This window comes from Canis lupus, chromosome 10 (assembly GCF_048164855.1).
Source record: "Canis lupus baileyi chromosome 10, mCanLup2.hap1, whole genome shotgun sequence".
NCBI lineage: Eukaryota > Metazoa > Chordata > Mammalia > Carnivora > Canidae > Canis > Canis lupus.
In genome coordinates this window covers 1,635,344-1,655,469 of record NC_132847.1, presented here as the reverse complement: position 1 = coordinate 1,655,469, position 20,126 = coordinate 1,635,344, and the positions used below count along the sequence as shown (strand labels likewise).

Here is a 20,126-nt window from a genome sequence, read left to right as displayed (position 1 = left end):
TTCTTCATTCCTTTCTTTCTTTTGTCCAAGATTTCTTTAATCATCTTCTGCTTTCAGTTCCAAAGATTTAATGACCAAAATTTTACACAGTGGTGTAGTTCCAACATGTCCACCAAATTCTGATTAGATTCCTTTCTGTGTGTAATCCTTCTAGGTAAATAAAGTAAGGTCAAGGGGTTGATGGTGAATGATGCAGGAAGGGAGATTTGCTCTTGTGAAGAATCAATGATTCCAAAGTGAGAACCAGATTATGTTACTTTTGGTGTGGAGAGTGAGGTTTCAAATGTCATTGTAAAAAGTCGGTTATAAAAAAAAACAGTTAAAAAATATATATATACACAGTATGGGGAAAACCTAGAACTAAGGTCTGAAGTGATTTCCAATAGGGGAATTTCCTTAGTGTCTCTATAGGCTGGGATAATTGTATAAATAGTAAGATCATTAGAAATGGGTTATTTTCCTCAATGCTGATGACCAAATTTAGTTTCCTTTGACCAACATAGGAAATAATTTGGCAAAGAATACAACATAGCAGGTAACTTTAAGTTGACAAATATTTATTCATAAGACATATTATCTAACAGGTACTACTTCTTATTACAGGCCCACCATGGGCATGTGCATGTGAAGGGCATGAATTCTTGGAAGGTGTGTGTGGGAGGCAGTGTTACTACTTACAATAGTCAGTTTTGCTTATGCATTCAACAGTTTTCCAATCCCAGTAACTGTGGCCATTGTGTCCATTTCCTGTATCCTTTTCTGTATATGTGTTTTGTGCAATTGCTGAGGAAAAGTATTAGGACAGAGCTTTTGCAGGATACCAGACTGATCTTGGCTCTCAGCCTTGGATACTTTTCAAAGAATAGCAGAACACACATTCTCCATCATATTTCCCCAAAAGAAAAATCCCAAAGGATGTTCTCCCCTCTGCATCTGGGCATGTCTTTGTGAGTCCATGGACTGAGAAGTGAGAACTGAAGGGACATGGGAAACCAAGAGGGCTTGGAGAAAGGGTGTTAATGTTAAGTGATAAGGGAATGTCAGAATGAAACTGTCACAGAGTAAATTCTTTCACCTTTGAATCCAGCTTGTTTAATAAGTGACAAGAAGTAGAACATATTTTAGCATTTCCTGGCATGGGTTCAAAATGAACAAGTCAGTTCATTTGCCTTGAGGAACTTGGAACCAATGAAAGTGGAAATAATGAGCTTGACTGAGAATTCAGAAAGGATACAGTGTGAGAGGACCCCAGATGTCCTGACTTCCCTCCAGAAGGAGTCTGATGATGTCAATTCTTCAGATGATGGAGTCTGTCAGGATTTTCTTCACAATGCTTCTGGTGTCCTTGGCAACTATTTCAAGGAAGTGTCTGTGTTTCCACACTCTCAGGTAGTTGATAACAGTATCACCTAAGAACGGGATATAGCTCAGAATCGAATATAAGTAAGATGCTGTTTTACAATTCATGCAAGATAATGCCCAGTCCCCGGTGAGGACAGTGTGCACATCCTGAGACTTCATAATGGCCCTGTACTCCTCCATGGGTTTCCCCATACTCTGGGCCATCTGCTGGAGAGACTTATCATCCACACCAAAGAACAAGTGGTAGGCTATCAGACACTGCCCCAGATCATCTTCATCCTGGATGCCCAGGATGTCCTGGAAAGTCTTTGAGCCTATTTGCTCCTGAAAAGAAGTCACTTTGTCATTAATGATCTTTTCACAGGTGTCAGACAGGTTCTCTAGGGGACCACAGTATCTGATATCAGAAATGTCCCTGTTCAAGGCGTCCCTAAGCTCTGGGAAGTCATGCAATAAGGGCTCAAAGCTGGAGACCAGGAATATGATGGGTTCACACACTCCTACTTTCTGGAGAGTTTCCTGGATATTCTCCCATATATTCTGCAGGACTTGTTCCTCTGGAAGGACACGTGTGCTGAGGTCCCTGTCCAGCTTGGTCCAGACAATGTAGAACCTTTTCCCCTGTCTTTGGATGGCTTTGACAAGCTTCACAAGATTCATGCTGAACTGTTCAGATGCAATGATGATGAAAAGGTCATACTGGCTAAAATGTATCTTCTCCAGATAGTTCTCCAAGCTTTGGGTGCCTGTCCCTGTTCCAGGTAGATCCCATAGTTCCATGTAGGGAAAATGGGAGGAAGAGTAGCAAGTGGGAACCTGGGTGGTCCTTACCACCCCAGTGGGAGCTGAGTCCTTCTCATCATGCCCAATTTCCCGCAGTGCATTGATGAAGGAGGACATGCCATTGCCAGAATCCCCAGTCACTGCAATGCTTACTGGGGCACTGGATACTGTCTCTAGGGTCTCCCTAATCATAGAGACCACCTCTAGCAACTTCCCATCTCCCAATGCCTTTTCAATGTTTGTGGCAGTTGCCTTAGGTAAGACTGTCCATCCCATATTGTATGGAACAATAGATGTGAAGGATGTAGATAACGGGATGTGAAGGGAATGGTTGGGCTGTGTCATGTCTCTGATCAGTGGAGTGACCTGCAGAAATAGGAAAGGCAGGGGAGTTAGGAAGACCAAGTGCACAGGGTGGCAGAGGATCATCAGATTTGTTATACCAAACTGAGGGTATCAGATCCCAACTCACTGCAACAGCACTTAGATTAGAAACAGAAAGCCTTGGGGCACCTGGCTGGCTCAGTTAGTAGAAGGCGAGACTCTTAATCTTGCAGCTATGAGTTTGAGCCCCATGTTGGGTGTGGAGATTAGTTAAAAATAAAACCTTAAAAAAAAAAAAGAAACAGCAAGCGTCTGGAAAACTGTTCAATAGGTTGTCAAAAATTAAACATATTACTCAACCATAGAAAATGAGGAAATTCTATCATTTGTAATGAAATGGATGTACCCTGAAAGTATTGTGCCAAGTAAAATAAACCAGACAGAGAGAGACAAATACTGCATGATCTAACTGATATGTGGGATCTAAAACTAAAATGACATAAATTTATAGAAAAAGAGTCAGGCTCATGGAGAGGCAGAGGCAGAGGGTGAGAGGAGGGTGAATTGGAATAAGTGGTCAAAAAGTACAAAGTTTCAGTTATAAGTGAAGTACTGGGGAAGGGGGAGCTAAGATGGTGGCTTTGTAGAAGGACCCTAAGCTGGCCTCCTCCCTCAAACACAACTGGATCATGGGTGCTGCAGAGAGAAGGCAGTCCTGGTCATGGAGAAAGGCAAGAGAGAAAGGAGAATGCTTCCCCAAAGCCATATGCTAGAAAAATGAGAGGGGCTTATTTTCATGAGTTTTTGCAACCAGTGGGACATGAAGACTGGACTTTTAAAAGTTGATAGGCTTCCCTGGGTTAGAGACCTGAGGGCACTGCCCTATTCCTGGAGAGAAGGCAGGCAGACAACCTGGGGTTAGATGGTGTGATCTGAGGAAGGCCTAAGGCATGTGAAGGAGAGATTGTTCACTCTTCTTGGAGTGCATCTATGAGAGGTAGAGTTCACAGAGATGCCTCTAGGGGACAAAAGAGTGAACAGACCCCATTTTCCTTCCTCACCCCTCAGGATAGATGCAGAGCCACTTGCTCAGAGTGGTTTCTCCCTAACACTGGCTGCATAGTCACCTTGCCCCTGCACACTGTCATGATTGCCCATCTCCAACAAATCTGCCTCCATCAGTCCCTGTGAGAAAAGACCCTCCCCAGAAGACCAGCACAGGCTCCCAGCCACAAAACATCCCTAAAGTTTGGAGTTTTAAATGTCAACAGGGTTGGCTGGGATAGAGCCAAGAGTACACTCTGCTGCTCCTGGAGAGAAGGCAGACAAACAAACCAGAGACAGACAACATAAAAAAAGAAATCTGAAAAACTCCTGGGACACACGGGGGAGATTATTAGCTCCTCTGAGAGTGTTTCCCTGAGAGCAACAAGCAAGGAGACCCCTTCCTTGCAACAGCAACAGCAGACCCTTCCTCCAAAAGAGCTGGCTGGTGCCATTCCCATTCCCCACCCCTCAGCAATAATGATCTTCAGCAAATGGCAATAACGATCTTCAAGAGTGCCCACACTGCTTGCCTAACCTACTTACTCTAAGTCTCACACCAACACACTCTGCTGGTACTGCTGTTCTTGGTCAATTTTGCCTCAGTACCAGTGCAGTGAGTCTCAGAGCACACAGGGCAAACCTGGATACAAGCAAGAAAGACAGAGCTCTTGGCTGCCTCAGGCTGAAGAAACATTCTGGAATGAGAATACCTAAGACTGGGCATGGGGCAAGATGGCGGAGAAGGGGTCCTCAACTCACCTGGCCCCACCAACTTACCTAGCCTTCATACCATCCTGAACACCTACAAATTCGACCTGAGATTTAAAGAGAGAACAGCTGGAATGCTATAGAGAGAAGGGTTTTCACTTCTAGCAAGGTAGGAAGGTGGAAAAAAATAAAAAAGAATCAAGGTGGGGGTGCACCAGGAGGAGCCAAGCTAAAGCTGGCAGTGAGAGCCTCCAGGACAGGAAAACCCCGCCTGAAGAAGCAGGAACTTTAAAAAATCTGCACCGGATTCTTCCGGGATGGAAAAGCACTTAGCAGGGAAATCGGGCAGAATAGCGGGAGGGGCAGTGAAGCTTCCAGTTTCACGGACTCACTAATAGAGGAAGTGCACCCCAGGGAGAGCTCACCACACACCATGGGCCAATCTCGGTAAAGAGCTGGAGCGCCCACTAGGCAGGGCATCTGGGAAAAGCCGGTTGGTTAGGCAGGCGGCTCCAGACAGAAGTGTTGCATCATGATGCCTTCAGGAGCCTCAGGCCCCAGAAGCACGATTCCAGCAGCACAGGGCCTAGATCCCGGGGCGCCAAGCAGACAAAGCCCACAATCCTGCACTTCCCCCGGGACAGGTGGAGGCGGGGAGGGCACAGGACAGTGAAAACTCTCCTGCCGCTGGGCGCCTTGCAAGCTGTGCAGATCAGCACACCTGCACCAACCTGGGGGCATCTAGGCCAGCGTGGACTGGGAGACTGCATTAGTTAACTAGTGGGGAGCTGACTCCAGAGCTGGAAATCAGGCCGCCGGCATTGTTGTTGTTCCTCCTCATTTCACCCTGTGCCTGGGAGAGGCAGGGCCACCAGGGAACACAGGCCTCACGGCTCCCGTAGAGCCCTGCACCAGGCAGGGGATGCGGTATCACCCCCAGGCACAGATACCTGAGAATCAGCACAGCAGACCCTTCCTCCAGAACGCCAGCTGGAAGAACAGGGGAAGAAGAAGTTCTTGACCAAGCAATGCTGGAAAGTTCCAGGGATTTACCATAAATAGAACCAGAGGGTACCCCTCCTTTTTTCTTTCCTTTTTCCAGTACAACTCGTTTTTATATCAGACTACAAATTTCCAATGTTTTTCTCTTTTTCCACCTTAACTACAATATTTTACCACCTCCTCATTTTTAAGTTTCTTCCTTTTAGACTTTCATACTTGTACAATTACAGGTCTTAGATATATTTTCCATGTCTAGATTCTCTTCAAAATACCCAACTTATTTTTGGGAGATATATGAGATGGGTTTTTTTGTTTTCTTTTCTTTTGTGTTTTCCCTTTGTCATTTTGTTCTACAGTGGCAGAAGTTAATACCTTCTAAAACATGACCAGCATGCACCCAGAACCAAGTGGTATACCATACTGGTTCACTCTGTGAGATTATATTCTCTCTTCATTCCCATTTGCCCTCCCCCTCTTTTATCTCATTTATGTTTTGGTAGTCAATGTTGGGGCTTTCTATGAGTATTTCTGGTATATATCAATTTGGGACTCAGCATATTCTAACATACAGAACTTAATATACTCAGAACCAAGAGATTCACCAACTGGGACCCCTCAGGTGGACTACATTCTCCCTCCACTACAATGTTGTCACCACCACCATCTCCCAATCCCTCCCTTTTTTTCTTCTCCTTTTTTTTCCTCTTTACTTTTTTCTCTTCCTTTTTTTCTTTTCATTTTTCTTCCTCTTTGGGATTCTTGGCCTTTTAATTTTTACTACTTTGTTTTAAAATTTGTTTTTCACTTCAGTGGTCCATTTGTTTTATTTCATTATGATCTTTCTTTGCAATATCTGGTCTCTGACCTCGTCAGTATCATCTAGGGTGAAATTTACTGAGGTTGTGGAGGATATTCTTGACTCAGCCCACTCATACAGCCACTGTGCACTACACAAAATGACTAGAAGGAAGAACTCACCACAAAAGAAAGAAGCAGAAACAGTACTCTCTGCCACAGAGTTAGAGAATATGGATTGCAATTAGATGTCAGAAAGCCAATTCAGAAGCACAATTACAAAGCTACTGGTGGCTCTAGAAAAAAGCATAAAGGATTCAAGAGACCTCATGACTGTAGAATTTAGATCTAATCAGCCCAAAATTTAAAAAACAATTAAATTAGACGCAATCCAAACTGGAGGTCCTAAAAATGAGGGCTAATGAGGTAGAAGAAAGAGTGAGTGACATAGAAGACAAGTTGATATCAAGGAAGGAAGCTGAGGAAAAAAGAGAAAAACAGTTAAAAGACCCTGAGGAAAGGTTAAGGAAAATAAATGATAGCCTCAGAAGAAAAAAATCTACATATAATTGGGGTTCCAGAGAGCGCTGCATGGGAGAGAGGGCCAGAAAGCATATTTGAACAAATCAGACTGAGCACCTCCCTAATTTAGAGAAAGAAACAGGCATTCAGATCCACGAAATAGAGAGGTCCCGCCTCAAAATCAATAAAAACCATTCAACCTCATGACATTTAATAGTGAAACTTGCAAATTCCAAAGATAAAGAGAAAATCCTCAAAGCAGAAAGAGACAAGAGATTCTTAACTTATATGGGGAGAAATATCATATTAACAGAAGATCTCTACACAGACACCTGGCAGGCCAGAAAGGGCTGGAAGGATATATTCAAGGTACTAAATGAGAAGAATATGCAGCCACAAATACTACATCCAGAAAGGCTCTCATTCAGAATAGAAGGAGAGATAAAGAGCTTCCAAGATAGGCAGAAACTGAAAGAATATATGACCACCAAACCAGATCTGCAAGAAATAATATGGGGGACCCTGGAAAAGAAAGAGGAAGCGCAAAGAAATAATCCAGAAAAACAGGGACTGAGTAGTATTACGATGACACTAAATTCATATCTTTCAATAGTTACTCTGAACTTGAATGGGATAAATGATCCCATCAAAAGAAGCAGGGATTTGGACTGGATAAAAAAAGCAAGACCCATCTATTGGTTGTCTACATTTTAGACCTAAGGACACTACAGCATGAAAATGAAAGGTTGGAGAACCATTTACCATTCAAATGGTCCTCAAAAGAAAGCTGGGGTAGCCATCCTCATATCAGATAAAGTTGATCCCAAAGACTGTAGTAAGAGATGAACAGGGGCACTATATCATACTTAAAGGATCTATCCAACAAGAAGACCTAACAATCATGAATATTCATGCCCCTAATATGGGAGCTGCCAAGTATATCAATTAATAACCAAAGTAAAGACATATTTTAATAATAATACACTAATAGTAGGAGACTTCAACACGGCACTTTCTGCAAATGACAGATCTTCTAAGCACAACAGCACCAAGGAAACAAGGGCCTTGAATGATACACTGGACCAGATGGATTTCACAGTTATATACAGAACTTTGCATCCAACACAACTGAATACACATTCTTCTCAAGTGCACATGAAACTTTGTTCAAAATAAATGACATATTGGGTCACAAATCAGGTCTCAACTGATACCAGAAGATTGGGATTCTCTCCGTGTATTTTCTGACCACAGTGCTTTGAAAATAGAACTCAATCACAAAAAGAAATTTGAAATACACTCAAACACGTGGAGGTTAAAGAGCATCCCACTGAAAGATGACTCTGTCATCTTTGGGATACAGCAAAAGCAGTCCTAAGAGGGAAATACAAGCCTCCCTCAACAAAATGGAAAAAAACTCAAATATACAAGCTAACCTCGCACCCAAAGGAAATGGAGAAAGAACAGCAAATAAAACCTACACCACACAGAGGAAGAGAGTTAATAATGATTCAAGCAGAACTCAATGAAATAGAGACCAGAGGAATAGCAGAACAGATCAACAAAACCAGGAGTTGGTTATTTGAAAGAATTAATAAGATAGATAAACCATTAGCCAGCCTTATTAAAAACAAAAGAGAAGACTCAAATTAATAAAAGCATGAATGAGAAAGGAAAGATCACAACTTAACCAAGGAAATACAAATGATTTTAAAAAAATATTATGAGCATGCTATATACCAATAAATTAGGCAATCTAGAAGAAATGGATGCATTTCTGGAAAACCACAAATTACCAAAACTGGAACAGGAAGAAGTAGAAAACCTGAACAGGCCGATAACCAGGGAGGAAATTGAAGCAGTCATCAAAAACCTCCCAAGACACAAAGTCCAGAGCCAGATGGCTTCCCAGGGGAATTCTATCAAACTTTTTAAAAAAGATTTTATTTATTTATTCATGAGAGATACACACAGAGAGAGGCAGAGACACAGGCAGAGGGAGAGGCAGCCTCCATGCAGGGAGGGACTCAATCCCGGGTCTCCAGGATCATGGCCTGGGCTGAGGGTGGCGCTAAACCGCTAAGGGACCCAGGCTGCCATCTATCAAACTTGTAAAAAAGAAACAATACCTATTCTACTAAAACTGCCCAAAAGATAGAAGGGGCAGGAATACTTCCAAACCCGTTTTATGAGGCCAGCATCACCTTGATTCCAAAACCAGACAAAGACCCCACCAAAAAGGAGACCAATATCCCTGATGAACACAAGTGCAAAAATTCTCAACAAGATACTAGCCAATAGGATCAACAGTACTTTAAAAAGATTATTCACCATGACCACGTGGGATTTGTCCCTAGGATGCAAGTGTTGGTTCAACACTCGTAAAACAATCAACGTGATAGATCACATCAACAAGAGAAGAAAAACAGCCATATGATCCTCTCAATAGATGTAGAGAATGCATCTATTTGACAAAATACAGCATCCATTCCTGATCAAAACTCTTCAGAGTGTAGGGATAAGGAGAACATTCCTCAACATCTTAAACGCTATCTATGAAAAGCCTACAGCAAATATCATTCTCAACGGGGAAACACTGAAAGCATTTCCCCTAAGATCCAGAACACAACAGGATGTCCACTCTCACCACTGCTATTCAACATAGTACTAGAAGTCCTAGATTCAGAAGTCAGACAACAAAAAGAAATAAAAGGCATTCAAATTGGCAAAGAAGTCAAACTCTCCCTCTTTGCAGATTACATGATACTGTACGTAGAAAACCCAAAGGATTCCACCCCAAGATTGCTAGAACCCATACAACAATTCAGCAATGTGGTAGGATACAAAATCAATGCCCAGAAGTCAGTGGCATTTCTATACACTAACAATGAGACTGAAGAAAGAGAAATTAAGGAGTCAATCCCATTTACATTTGCATGCAAAAGCATAAGTTACCTAGGAATGAACCTACCCAAAGATATACAGGATCTATACCCCAAAAACTACAGAACACTTCTGAAAGAAATTGAGGAAGACACAAAGAGATGGAAAAATATCCCATGTTCATGGATTGGAAGAATAAACATCGTGAAAATGTGTATGCTATCCAGGGCAATTTATGCGTTCAGTCTAATCCCTATCAAAATACCATGGACTTTCTTCAAAGAGTTGGAACAAATCATCTTAAAATTTGTGTGGAATCAGAAAAGACCCCAAATAGCCAGGGAAATATTGAAAAAGGAAACCAGAGCCAGGGGCATCACAATGTCGGATTTCAAGTTCTACTACAAAGCTGTGATCATCAAGACAGTGTGGTCCTGGCACAAAAGCAGACACAGAAATCAATGGAACAGAATAGAGAACCCAGAAATGGACCTCAACTCTCTAGTCTACTAATGTTTGACAAAGCAGGAATTATTCCACTGGAAAAAAGGACAGTCTCTTCAGTAAATGGTGCTGTGAAAATTGGACAGCCACGAGCACAAGAATGAAACTGTACCATTCTCTTGCACCTTACACAAAGATAAAGTCAAAATGGATGAAAGATCTAAATGTGAGACAAAAAGCCATCAAAATCCTAGAGAAGAACACAGGCAACACCCTTTTTTGAACTTGTCCACAGAAATTTCTTGCAAGAGACATTTATGAAGGCAAGGGAAACAAAAGCCAAAATGAACTATTGGAGCTTCATCAAGATAAAAAGCTTCTGCACAGCAAAATAAACAGTCAATAAAACTAAAAGAAAACCTACAGAATGGGAGAAGATATTTGCAATAACATATCAGATAAAGGGCTGGTATCCAAGATCTATAAAGAACTTATTAAACTCAACAGCAAAGAAACAAACAATCCAATCATGAAATGGGCAAAAGACATGAACAGAAATCTCACAGAGGAAGACATAGACATGGCCAACAAGCACATGAGAAAATGCTCCGCATCACTGGCCATCAGGGAAATACAAATCAAAACCACAATGAGATACCACCTCACACCAGTAAGAAGGGGGAAAATTAACAAGATAGGAAACAACAAATGTTGGAGAGGATGTGGAGAAAGGGGAACACTCTTGCATGGTTGGTGGGAATGTGAACTGGTGCAGCCACTATGGAAAACTGTGTGGAGGTTCCTCAAGGAGCTAAAACTAGAGCCCCCCTACTGCCCCAGCAGTTGCTGTACTGGGGATTTGCCCCAAAGATACAGATGCAGTGAAAAGCTGAGACATCTGCACAGACTGCAAGGCTGTTGCAACTCAGAGATATCAGAGGCAAATGAGGGAGTAGGCAAAAAGCTTCTCATTAGTGTTAGAGAGATAAGAAATTATATCCCTACCCTGAAATCATTGCCTGGCACATAGTATCCTCTCAGTAAATAGCAGCTGGTTGACAATTTTGTTCACAAAACTTAGAGGCTATACATAGCAATCATTCAGAGAACAACAACAACAAAAAATCTTGGAAAAATAAAATGTGAGAATTGGTGGGAAAAACAGTACAAGTTTTGGAAAATAAGGGAACTCCCTAGAATAAATATAAAGCTTAAAAAATATGACATTTCCCAGGCCTGCCAGGCAGGTCCAGGTTGAGCTTTCATAACATCCTCTTCGTGAATAATATCACACTTATGGGACAATCTCTTCCCTTCACTCTAGGGCCACAAAGTATGGTTTCCCTACACCATTCTGAGCTCTAGCCCACTCCTCTTTTTTTCCAATGAAGATGTTTGGGGAGCAACAGCTGTTGGTTCTTATTCTCTATTGAAGGACTTTTGATTCTAAGACCTTGAGTTCATGGGACTTAGTGTCTCTCTTTTTTCTCCTTAACCTGGACCAGTAGGAGGAAGTCCTTGAACCTCAGAGGACTCTTCCAGTTATAAACTGGTAGTGGATAGTAACTTTCTAATCTTCACATGACCTTACCATCTACAGCCTACTTAGTATCTACAGTTACTTAAATAACCTATTTCTGCAAAACAAACTACTCAAAACTTGGTTAAAACAAGGAACAGGCCACTACATCCTATAATTCTGTGGGTCAGTAACTCAAACAGGGCTGAGCTGCTCCAGGCAGCATCAATGGCAGTCACTGCATGATGTTTAGTTGCAAATAAGTGGTATAGAAGGTCCAGGATCGCTTCACTCATGTTTATGGGGCCCAGGCTGGCATGGCTGGAAGGCAAACTCTGCCAGCACTGCCAGCTAAGATACCTATTTGTGGCCTCTCCAAATCCTCTCACGTGGCAGAGCACAGCTCTCAGAAACACTACGTGGGCGATCCATATGGAAGCTGCAAGGCTTTCACCCCCAACCTCAGAATTCCCAGAATATCATTGATAACACAAGTCACTATAATAAGGCCAGTTTCAAGGTAATGAAGGAGAGTATGCAAGAAGCCATATCAATTCAACTGAAATTTGGATAGGGTAGTGTTTTGCTCCCCCTGGGAGATCCTAATAGGGTAGATAGGGTCTGATGCAGCTAATAAATTTTGCTATTTTGGAAATTAAAAATATATTCCACAGTCTTACAATGCAGACATCAAGACATATCTGATTACAGAAGAAAATGATTTATATACTGTGTTTTTAAATATATATGCTATAAATACATTTCTGATTTTTCATTGTACAGCTCAAAGCTCAGGCTAAGATTTAAGGAGTTTTCTGATTACAGAATTTATATAGCAGTAATTATAATAAGCTTAGGAGGTCACTCAATGGTCTTAACACAAAGCTTGGAAGAAAATGAAATTTTCTATCATGCACCAATTATTACTTCCATTAAACTATTAAAAATTATCCAAAACTTGAATTAATGCAAAAACATAATTACATGTGCTTTCACTGTCCTGGTAGAGTCATCCAAATTGTGAACATCACTTTGCACAGTTAATTAGGGACTTGACATTTAATGATTCAGTGAAATTGATAAACGACGATAAAAACTGATAGGGAGGGGCACCTGGTTGGCTCAATCAGTTAAATGTCCGCTTTCAGGTCAGGTCATGATCTCAGGGTCCTGGGATGAAGCCCTGCTAAGCAGGGAGCCTGCTTCTCTCTCTTCCTAGCCCCCTTATGCTCTCTCTCACTACCTCAAAAATACTTATAGGGAATTAATTTACTTTACACCCAATGAAAATCCCTAATTCCTGATTTCAAATTCTATTACAAAACTGTAGTAATCAAAACAGTATGGTAGTGACACAAAAATAGATACACAGATCAGTAGAACAGAATAGAAAGCCCAGAAACAAACTCACAATTATATGGTCAATTAGTATTATAAAAGCAGGAAAGAATATCCAATGGAAAAAGGCAGCCTCGTCAACAAATGCTATTCAGAAAACTGGACAGCAACATGCAGAAGAATGAATGTGGACTACTTTCTTATGCCATACACAAAAATAAACTAAAAATGCATTAAGGACCTAAGTGTGCAATGTTAAACCATAAAACCTGTAAAAGAAGACATAGGCAGTAATGTCTGACATCAGCCATAACAATATTATTACATATACAACTTCTGAGGTAAAAGGGAAAAAAAAGCAAAAATAAAATATTGGGACTTCATCCAAATAAAAAGCTTCTCACAGCAAAGGAAACAATCAACAAAACTAAAAGACAACCTACTAAATGGGAAATGATACTAGAAAATGATATTTCCAATAAAAGGTTAGTATCCAAAATACATAAAGAACTTATAAAACTCAACACTCCAAAAACAAATAATCAATTCATGAATGGGCAGAAGATATGAATTGATATTTCTCCAGGAAGACATACAGTGTCCAACAGATACATGAAAATATATTCATTATCACTTACCAGCAGGGAAATGCAAATGAAAATCACAATGAGTTATCTCCTCACAGCTGACAGAATGGCTAAAATAAAAAACACAAGAAACAACAGGTGTTGGTGAAGATGTGGAGAAAAAAGCACTGTTAGTGGGAATGCAAACTGGTGCAGCCACTGTAGAAAACAGTATGGAGTTTCCTCAAAAAGTTAAAAGTAGAACTACCCTACAATCCAGTAATTTGACTACTGGGTGTTTACCCAAAGAAATACACGAAGATTAATTTAAAAAGATATGTGTCCACCTATGTTTATAGCAGTATTATTCACAACAGCCAAATTATGGAAACAGCCCAAATGTCTGTTGATAGATGAAGGAGTAAAGAAGATATGTATATGTATATGTATATATGTTAGAAGAAATATATATGTATATATATGTATGTATATATATTCTTTAAAAATAACAAAATCTTGCTATTTGCTATGATATGGATAGAACTGAGACTATAATGTTAAGGGAAATAAGTCAGTTAGTGATAGACAAATATATGATTTCACTCATATGTGGAATTTTAGAAACAAAACAAATTAACAAAGGGAATAAAAAAGAGAAATAAACAAAACAAGGAACAGACTCTTAACTATAGAGAACAACTAATGGATATACCAGAGGGGAGGTGGGTCAGGAAAAGGTGAAATAGGTGAAGGGGATTAAGAGTACTTCATTCCCTTATCATGATGAGCACTGAGTAATTAAGAAGTGTTAAATCATATCATACACCTGAAACTAATATAACACTGCATGTTAACTGTACTGGAGTTAAAATAAAAAACAGTAGAAATTAATAAAATAAAAATAAAAAGTAGCTTGGGAGAATAATTGATTACTCATTTTATGAGTAATCTAAACACAATTTTTAAAAACTATTAAATTAAATATACGTAAATTAAATTTTTAAAAATTTGAAGTTAATTTGAAATAATTTCCAAAAGCCTTTTAATAAACTAAAACTTTAAAGTTTCACTGAATTAGAATCAGTAGTGATTTAAGTTAAATTCAGTAAATATTTAGATCATTTACAAATAAAATAAAATAATGAAATATTAATTGCTAATCATGTTTACCTAATTTTGGCTTATTCCTGAGAAACTAAAGATAAATGCAGGTCTGTTGGCAAACTTTCTTGGTATGCTATATTGATAGTTGTACTATAAAAAGACATGTTTCTAGAAGTTATGACGTGTATTTGTAAATTTGCCAATCTAAAGAACACTAATCTAACAGAGCGTTTACTCTTGCTTACTACTTAATTTTCCCTAGAAATTAAAGTTTCTAAGGGTTAGGAACTCTAATTAATGTATGTGGTCAAAGCAACTAAAAATAGAAAAAAGAAACATCTTTGAATGAAAGTAAAGTTGGGCATGCGCTTTTGGTTAAAAAAAAATGAAATCGGGACACCTGGCTTTTAGTCCAAAGAGAATGAGACTCTTGATCTCAGGGTCATGAGTTTAAGCCCCATGTTGGGTATGGAGCCTACTTTAAAAACAAAAACAAAAAAACAAAAAGTGTTGCTTTTTGTTAAAAAATATACATGACCCAGAGATGTACTTTTTTCTTTAGGCAAAAGAAAGTTGTACAAAAATTGTGAAAAAGGAATCCTTAGAAAGGAATTTTATTTATGATCAGGACTGACTAACATTTGAATGAATACATTTAATGCAAATATAAACTGGTGCAAAATAGAATTTCATTTCCTATTTGTTAAAAGGACAAATTTTGTCTGCTTTTCTAACATTTGATCTACTTTTAGTAACAGGTGGTAAAATTTCTCTTACCATTTAAGAGATCTTCCTAGAAAACAAAAATCCTGGGACTCCTGGGTGGTTGAGCAATCGAGCGTCTGTCTTTGGCTCAGGGTGTGATCCCAGAGTTCTGGGATCGAGTCCCACATCAGGCTCCCTGCAAGGCACCTACTTCTCCCTCTCCTTATGTCTCTGCATCTCTCTCTGTGTCTCTCATGAATAAACAAATAAAATCTTTTTAAAAAAAGAAAACAAAAATCCTGTCTTTTATGTTGTATTTGTATAGGTATGTAAGTGTTCCGGAATTATGTGAAATTCTTGGAAATTTGATATGTCCTAGTATAATGTTATCACTTGTAATTACTCTCCTACCTTCTGCAATTGCTGTCATCAAAACTGAGGCTCACACTGAAAGAACTACCCCCAAGAATATCAGGAAAATGCTCCAGCTGACATTCACGCAAAGGCAGCCCCCAAAAGAATCTATAAAGATTGTGGCACATGTGGATAATATCCATTCCACTACTGCAAAACGGATTCCTCATTGCGAGATATTCGTCATTCTGATGTCAGGGTAACAGGGCAACACTGCTTCTGACCCAGAGAAAAAAAGATGGGTAACCAATGGCTGTAAGTTGAACAAACAGGCACTTAGGAAATATAAGACAGCTACTTAATTCTTCTTGTCTCCCTGTCAAACCCCATTTTTTTTCAACCCATCACCCACGTTAGTTCATTTAAGATAACTAAAACTATGACTAGACATTTGAGAGGAGATTTGTATAAAATTGTGAAAACAGTCTACCAGCAATTTCTGACTTGTCGGGCTCATTATCCTGAAAAAATTACTTTAACCCCCAGAGGCTTCACCCTGCCTCTTTTTGGGACTTTTGAATACCCACTCCTCGTCTTTATTCAATTGCCACCACGTATGTGTTATCAATATGTTCTATTTATATATGTGTGGTTCCCAATTAGTTGAAGCTTTCTCCTGCTGAAAGGCTGATACCCTCGTGGTAGCAAAGGAATTGTTAAATTGTGTTTCCCACGAAGCTTATATATACCTTCCACAATCTTCAGTAAATTGACAGCGGTTTCATTGAACAAATCTTACGAGCCTAAACAAACACCTTGCAAACTTCTTGGAAGTTTGGCCCTATCACCTTCAATCATCAGGCAAGCTTGAGAGATCTAATGCAACCCTTAAACTTAAATTTTTTAAACTAGCCAAAAACACATGACTTCCCTGCCCCTAAGGTATTGCCTTTGGACTTGTTGAATGTTTGCATTACTCTGTTTGGGTAATGTAAACTCACTTCACACAACATAGTCACTGGAAGACTAATGTCATTGATATACAACTTTCTGCTGATCCCTTGTTGTCTCGTGCTAGCATGACCAACTATAGCAAAGTCTCTAATGTTTTTCACCGAAGCCTGTGATCAACAGGTTAAAGAAGTCTTCCCAGATTCCAATTCAAAGGATCCTGTTTGTCATAGTCAAGAGCCTGGTGACTCCATATTCTGGAACTGTCATCAGAAGAACACAGCATTTGAACCCCATTGACGAAGATCTTACCAAGTGCTGCCAACCCCTGACATTGTTACAAAACTAGAAGGTATTGAGTCTTGGGTACTCATCTCACAGCTAAAGAAGGCTTTACCTGACATCTGGTCCTATACAGATGCTAGAGACTTCTAAATCAAATTGATGCAGAAGCTAAGTAACTTGACATTGAGGCAGACTGCTTTCACCAAAGACAACAGATAAAGTCTTCATAATTTAACTAATGTGAAACCCTTTCTCCTTTTCTTTTCCTGTACTCTGGGATAGTCCTGGAAATATAATGCCTTCAGCTGTACATCTGAACCCATTGCTCAGAAAAAGGAGTTAAACTCCAGAATTTAAAAGAACCTTTTATTTTAGGCTAAGAGAAAATCTAATCTTGTCCCTAATATATATATAATATATATATATATATAATAAGCAATATATATATAATAATATATATATAATAATAATATATATATATATACAATATATATAATAAACAAATTAAGAGATCTCACTGGTTGAATCCCCTTCATTTACATAAATGAATGAAAATAGACCAACCGTGGTCCATTCAGGATTCAGAATTTGCTTCCCTTGCAGAGCCACTACTTCCCGAGTTAAGAGTAAATGTACATGACTGTTTAATCCAGAACCTTTCGTAACCTAAAAGATATTGCAGAATCCATTCCTAAAACAATAGATGCCCAACAAACATGCTTAGAGTCTCTGGCCAAAGATTGTCTTGACAATAAAACAGGCTCCGATTATCTTTTAGCTTAGCAAGAGCTGTCTATACTGTGACCAACCTTACCAGGTGCATCCAGATTAACACTTCGGGGGAAGTTGAAATACGACTACATAAAATCACTGAGCAAGCCACTTAGTTTAAAAAGAGGACTCCTTCAATGGGGTCTTTCTTTGACTTATTTGATTTTGAGGACTTGAGTCTTGGGAATCCTGGCTCCAAAGTGCACTCTAATCATTGAAAATTATCCTGTTTTTAAAAATCATAATAATCCACTAGGTGCATTGTATGCTCTTAAAAGTTTTAAATGTGTTTTCACAGATGCTAACCATCAAGTAATTAATCTCCCTGAGACTGGAACATCATAAAAAGAATGTAGAGGATGGCTGATACCCAAGTTGTGAACCCGAAGTCATCACCTGTGAATATCAGAGAGATTAAGCAAAAACATTATGGAATGTGAATACCATGCAAATGATAAAAAAAAAAAAAAGCTGTGAGAACCATTGAAGAGTAGCTGAAAGTGGCATCAGTATCCTATGTTTTAATCATATCTCTGAGTTAAGCTGAGAGTCTGATCAAAGTAGGGGAATTGTGAAAAAGAAGGACCATGGGGCCACAGGGTCACAGGGCCTTAGGAGCCACTTAAGTTAAGGCCTCGACTCAGTAAACCAAGACCTAATACCTAATCTAACTACGGATTCACTCCTCCAGGAATGTATACTTTAATCAGCCAATGTAAGAATTGCCTAATCAGCACTGGATTTGCAGATAGACCCATTTCCTTCTCTTTAGGAGAGTGATCTTGAGTAAAACAATGCACCCTGTGCTAATGATATTTCTTTCTCTCTTCTTCTCTACCTTAAAAACATTTCATTTCCTATAGAACAATGAAGCACCTTTCTGTTTGCTATATAGGATGTTTCCTAATTCATGAACCATTAAATTTAAAAAATCAGTCCTTTAAAATCTTTAGTTGAATTTTGTTCTTTAACAGATAATATATACATTGTCTCCACAGGGAAAGGTATTTAGGCATGAGATGGAGGATGTCTGATGGCAGAAGCTCTTGGAGAAAAGCCCCTATGCACTGAGAGCCCTGACATTCACATGATCCTTCTGCAGTTCACAGGAGTAAAGCCTGTTCTCAAACTGCTCTCTGAAAATGTCTCATTAGTTAAATTTTCTAACTGGCTTACTGTCACCCACCGGACATCCTGCCCTCAGCCTCTCAAGTGCACAACACCAAAAATCAAGCATTGGGGCCCTTCCACCCTTCCACCTACAGATCTATAATATTATGTTTATATCTGTACTCTATCCAAAGTGATTTCTTGTTTACCAGCTCCTGAAAGAAAAGAGACTTCTGGTGTCAGAGTTGAGCTCTGAATGTGTCCCCTGGCAGGGCAGAAAATGCAGAGCCTGGATGAAGTGCTCCCTGCAGCCCAAGGCAGAAACACTCTTCTGCACAGACTGGCCTCGCACTGGAACAGGTCCTGTGTGCTGGTGTGGTCACTCTGCAGAGATAAAAGAGCTGTCACTTGCAATGTCTAAACTGTGTGTGAGGAGCTGGCGGGATTTAAATAATCTCTGGCCTCTGTTCCACCCTCACAGGAATTTGGCCAATAGTAAAGAGGCAGCCAGCACATTGTAGAGCCCTGCATTTCCAGGAACAGAAAGTGAAAGGAAAGTTCTGAGGGCTCCTTTTCTGAGAAACACAGGCATTGCCAGGAAGTGAAACTGAAAGGCACCATGGACAGTGATTTTGTGTGTTTTTGAAATCATGAGTGAGAGGAGGGCACAGGATTCCAGGCAGGAGGCTTCTCAGTGACCCCCAAGAGGACACTCTAACCAGGCCCCAGGCTCCAGGCCAGGCAGAATCTGAATCTGGAATCAGAGAACACAGGCTGAGTCCTGGAAAATGACTCTCATGTCCCCCCTGTTAACCTGGGACAGCCCAAACTCCCTGGGGGTGAAGTCTAATAAAGAGTGTATCTAGTCCTTGTCCCTGGTTCCTGGCACAGAGCTTCAGAAACCCTGGGAATTTCCTGAGTGAAAGGAGTTGACTTTATTATGCTAATGAAGTGATTCCAGGTGGGATCCTAGGTAGCAGCTTCAGGTCAGTGGCTGGCCAGAAAGACCAACCATGTTATAGAGGATGGGGGCTTCGGGTCAGCTGGACCTCTGGGGAGAAGGCAGGTGGAGATTGAGATCAATTAAGTAGCCAAAGATTTGACCAGTCCTGTCTATGTAATGAAACCTCAACCTCAATCAAAATCTTGGTTACCAATGCTCAAGTGGTCTTCTTGGTTGATGTTTGCATTGATGTTCTGGGAGGCTGATGTGCCCTGATTCCCTAGGGAGAGGCATGGAAGCTGTGTACTCTCTCTCACATCTCACCCATCATGTATCCTTTTTAATAAAACTGTAGTAGTATATAAAAAACCTTTTCTGACTTCTGTGAATCATTCTAAAACCATTATGAAGCCTTAAGGAGTTATAGGAACCCTCAAATTCGTAGACAGTCAATTGGAGGTCCCAGTGACCTGGGAATCCCAAGTGCAATTGGTATCTGAAGGGACAGTAGTCTTCTCAAGTACTGGAACCTTAAACCCAGCGAATCTTTGCTAACTCTGGGTGACTAGTACAGGAATTAATAGATAGATATACCTAGTTGGGTTGGAAA

At 40.0% G+C, this 20,126-nt stretch overlaps 1 protein-coding gene across 3 annotated transcripts; it reads right to left on the bottom strand.

Annotated features, from left to right (window-relative positions):
* Window positions 1-540: 540 nt before the first annotated feature.
* Window positions 541-19,192, bottom strand: LOC140641087 (immunity-related GTPase family M protein-like). Of its 3 annotated transcripts, none has more exons than XM_072840396.1 (3): window positions 18,783-19,192; window positions 13,366-13,424; window positions 541-2,511 (listed from the first exon to the last, which is right to left on the bottom strand). In XM_072840396.1, the coding sequence occupies exon 3, from the start codon at window positions 2,488-2,490 to the stop codon at window positions 1,297-1,299; it is 1,194 nt and encodes a 397-aa protein (XP_072696497.1). In that variant the 5' UTR covers window positions 2,491-2,511; window positions 13,366-13,424; window positions 18,783-19,192; the 3' UTR covers window positions 541-1,296. The 3 variants fall into 3 exon arrangements, with proteins under 3 accessions (XP_072696497.1, XP_072696498.1, XP_072696499.1); XM_072840397.1 differs by lacking the exon at window positions 18,783-19,192 and adding an exon at window positions 15,175-17,262; XM_072840398.1 differs by lacking the exon at window positions 13,366-13,424.
* Window positions 19,193-20,126: the final 934 nt, after the last annotated feature.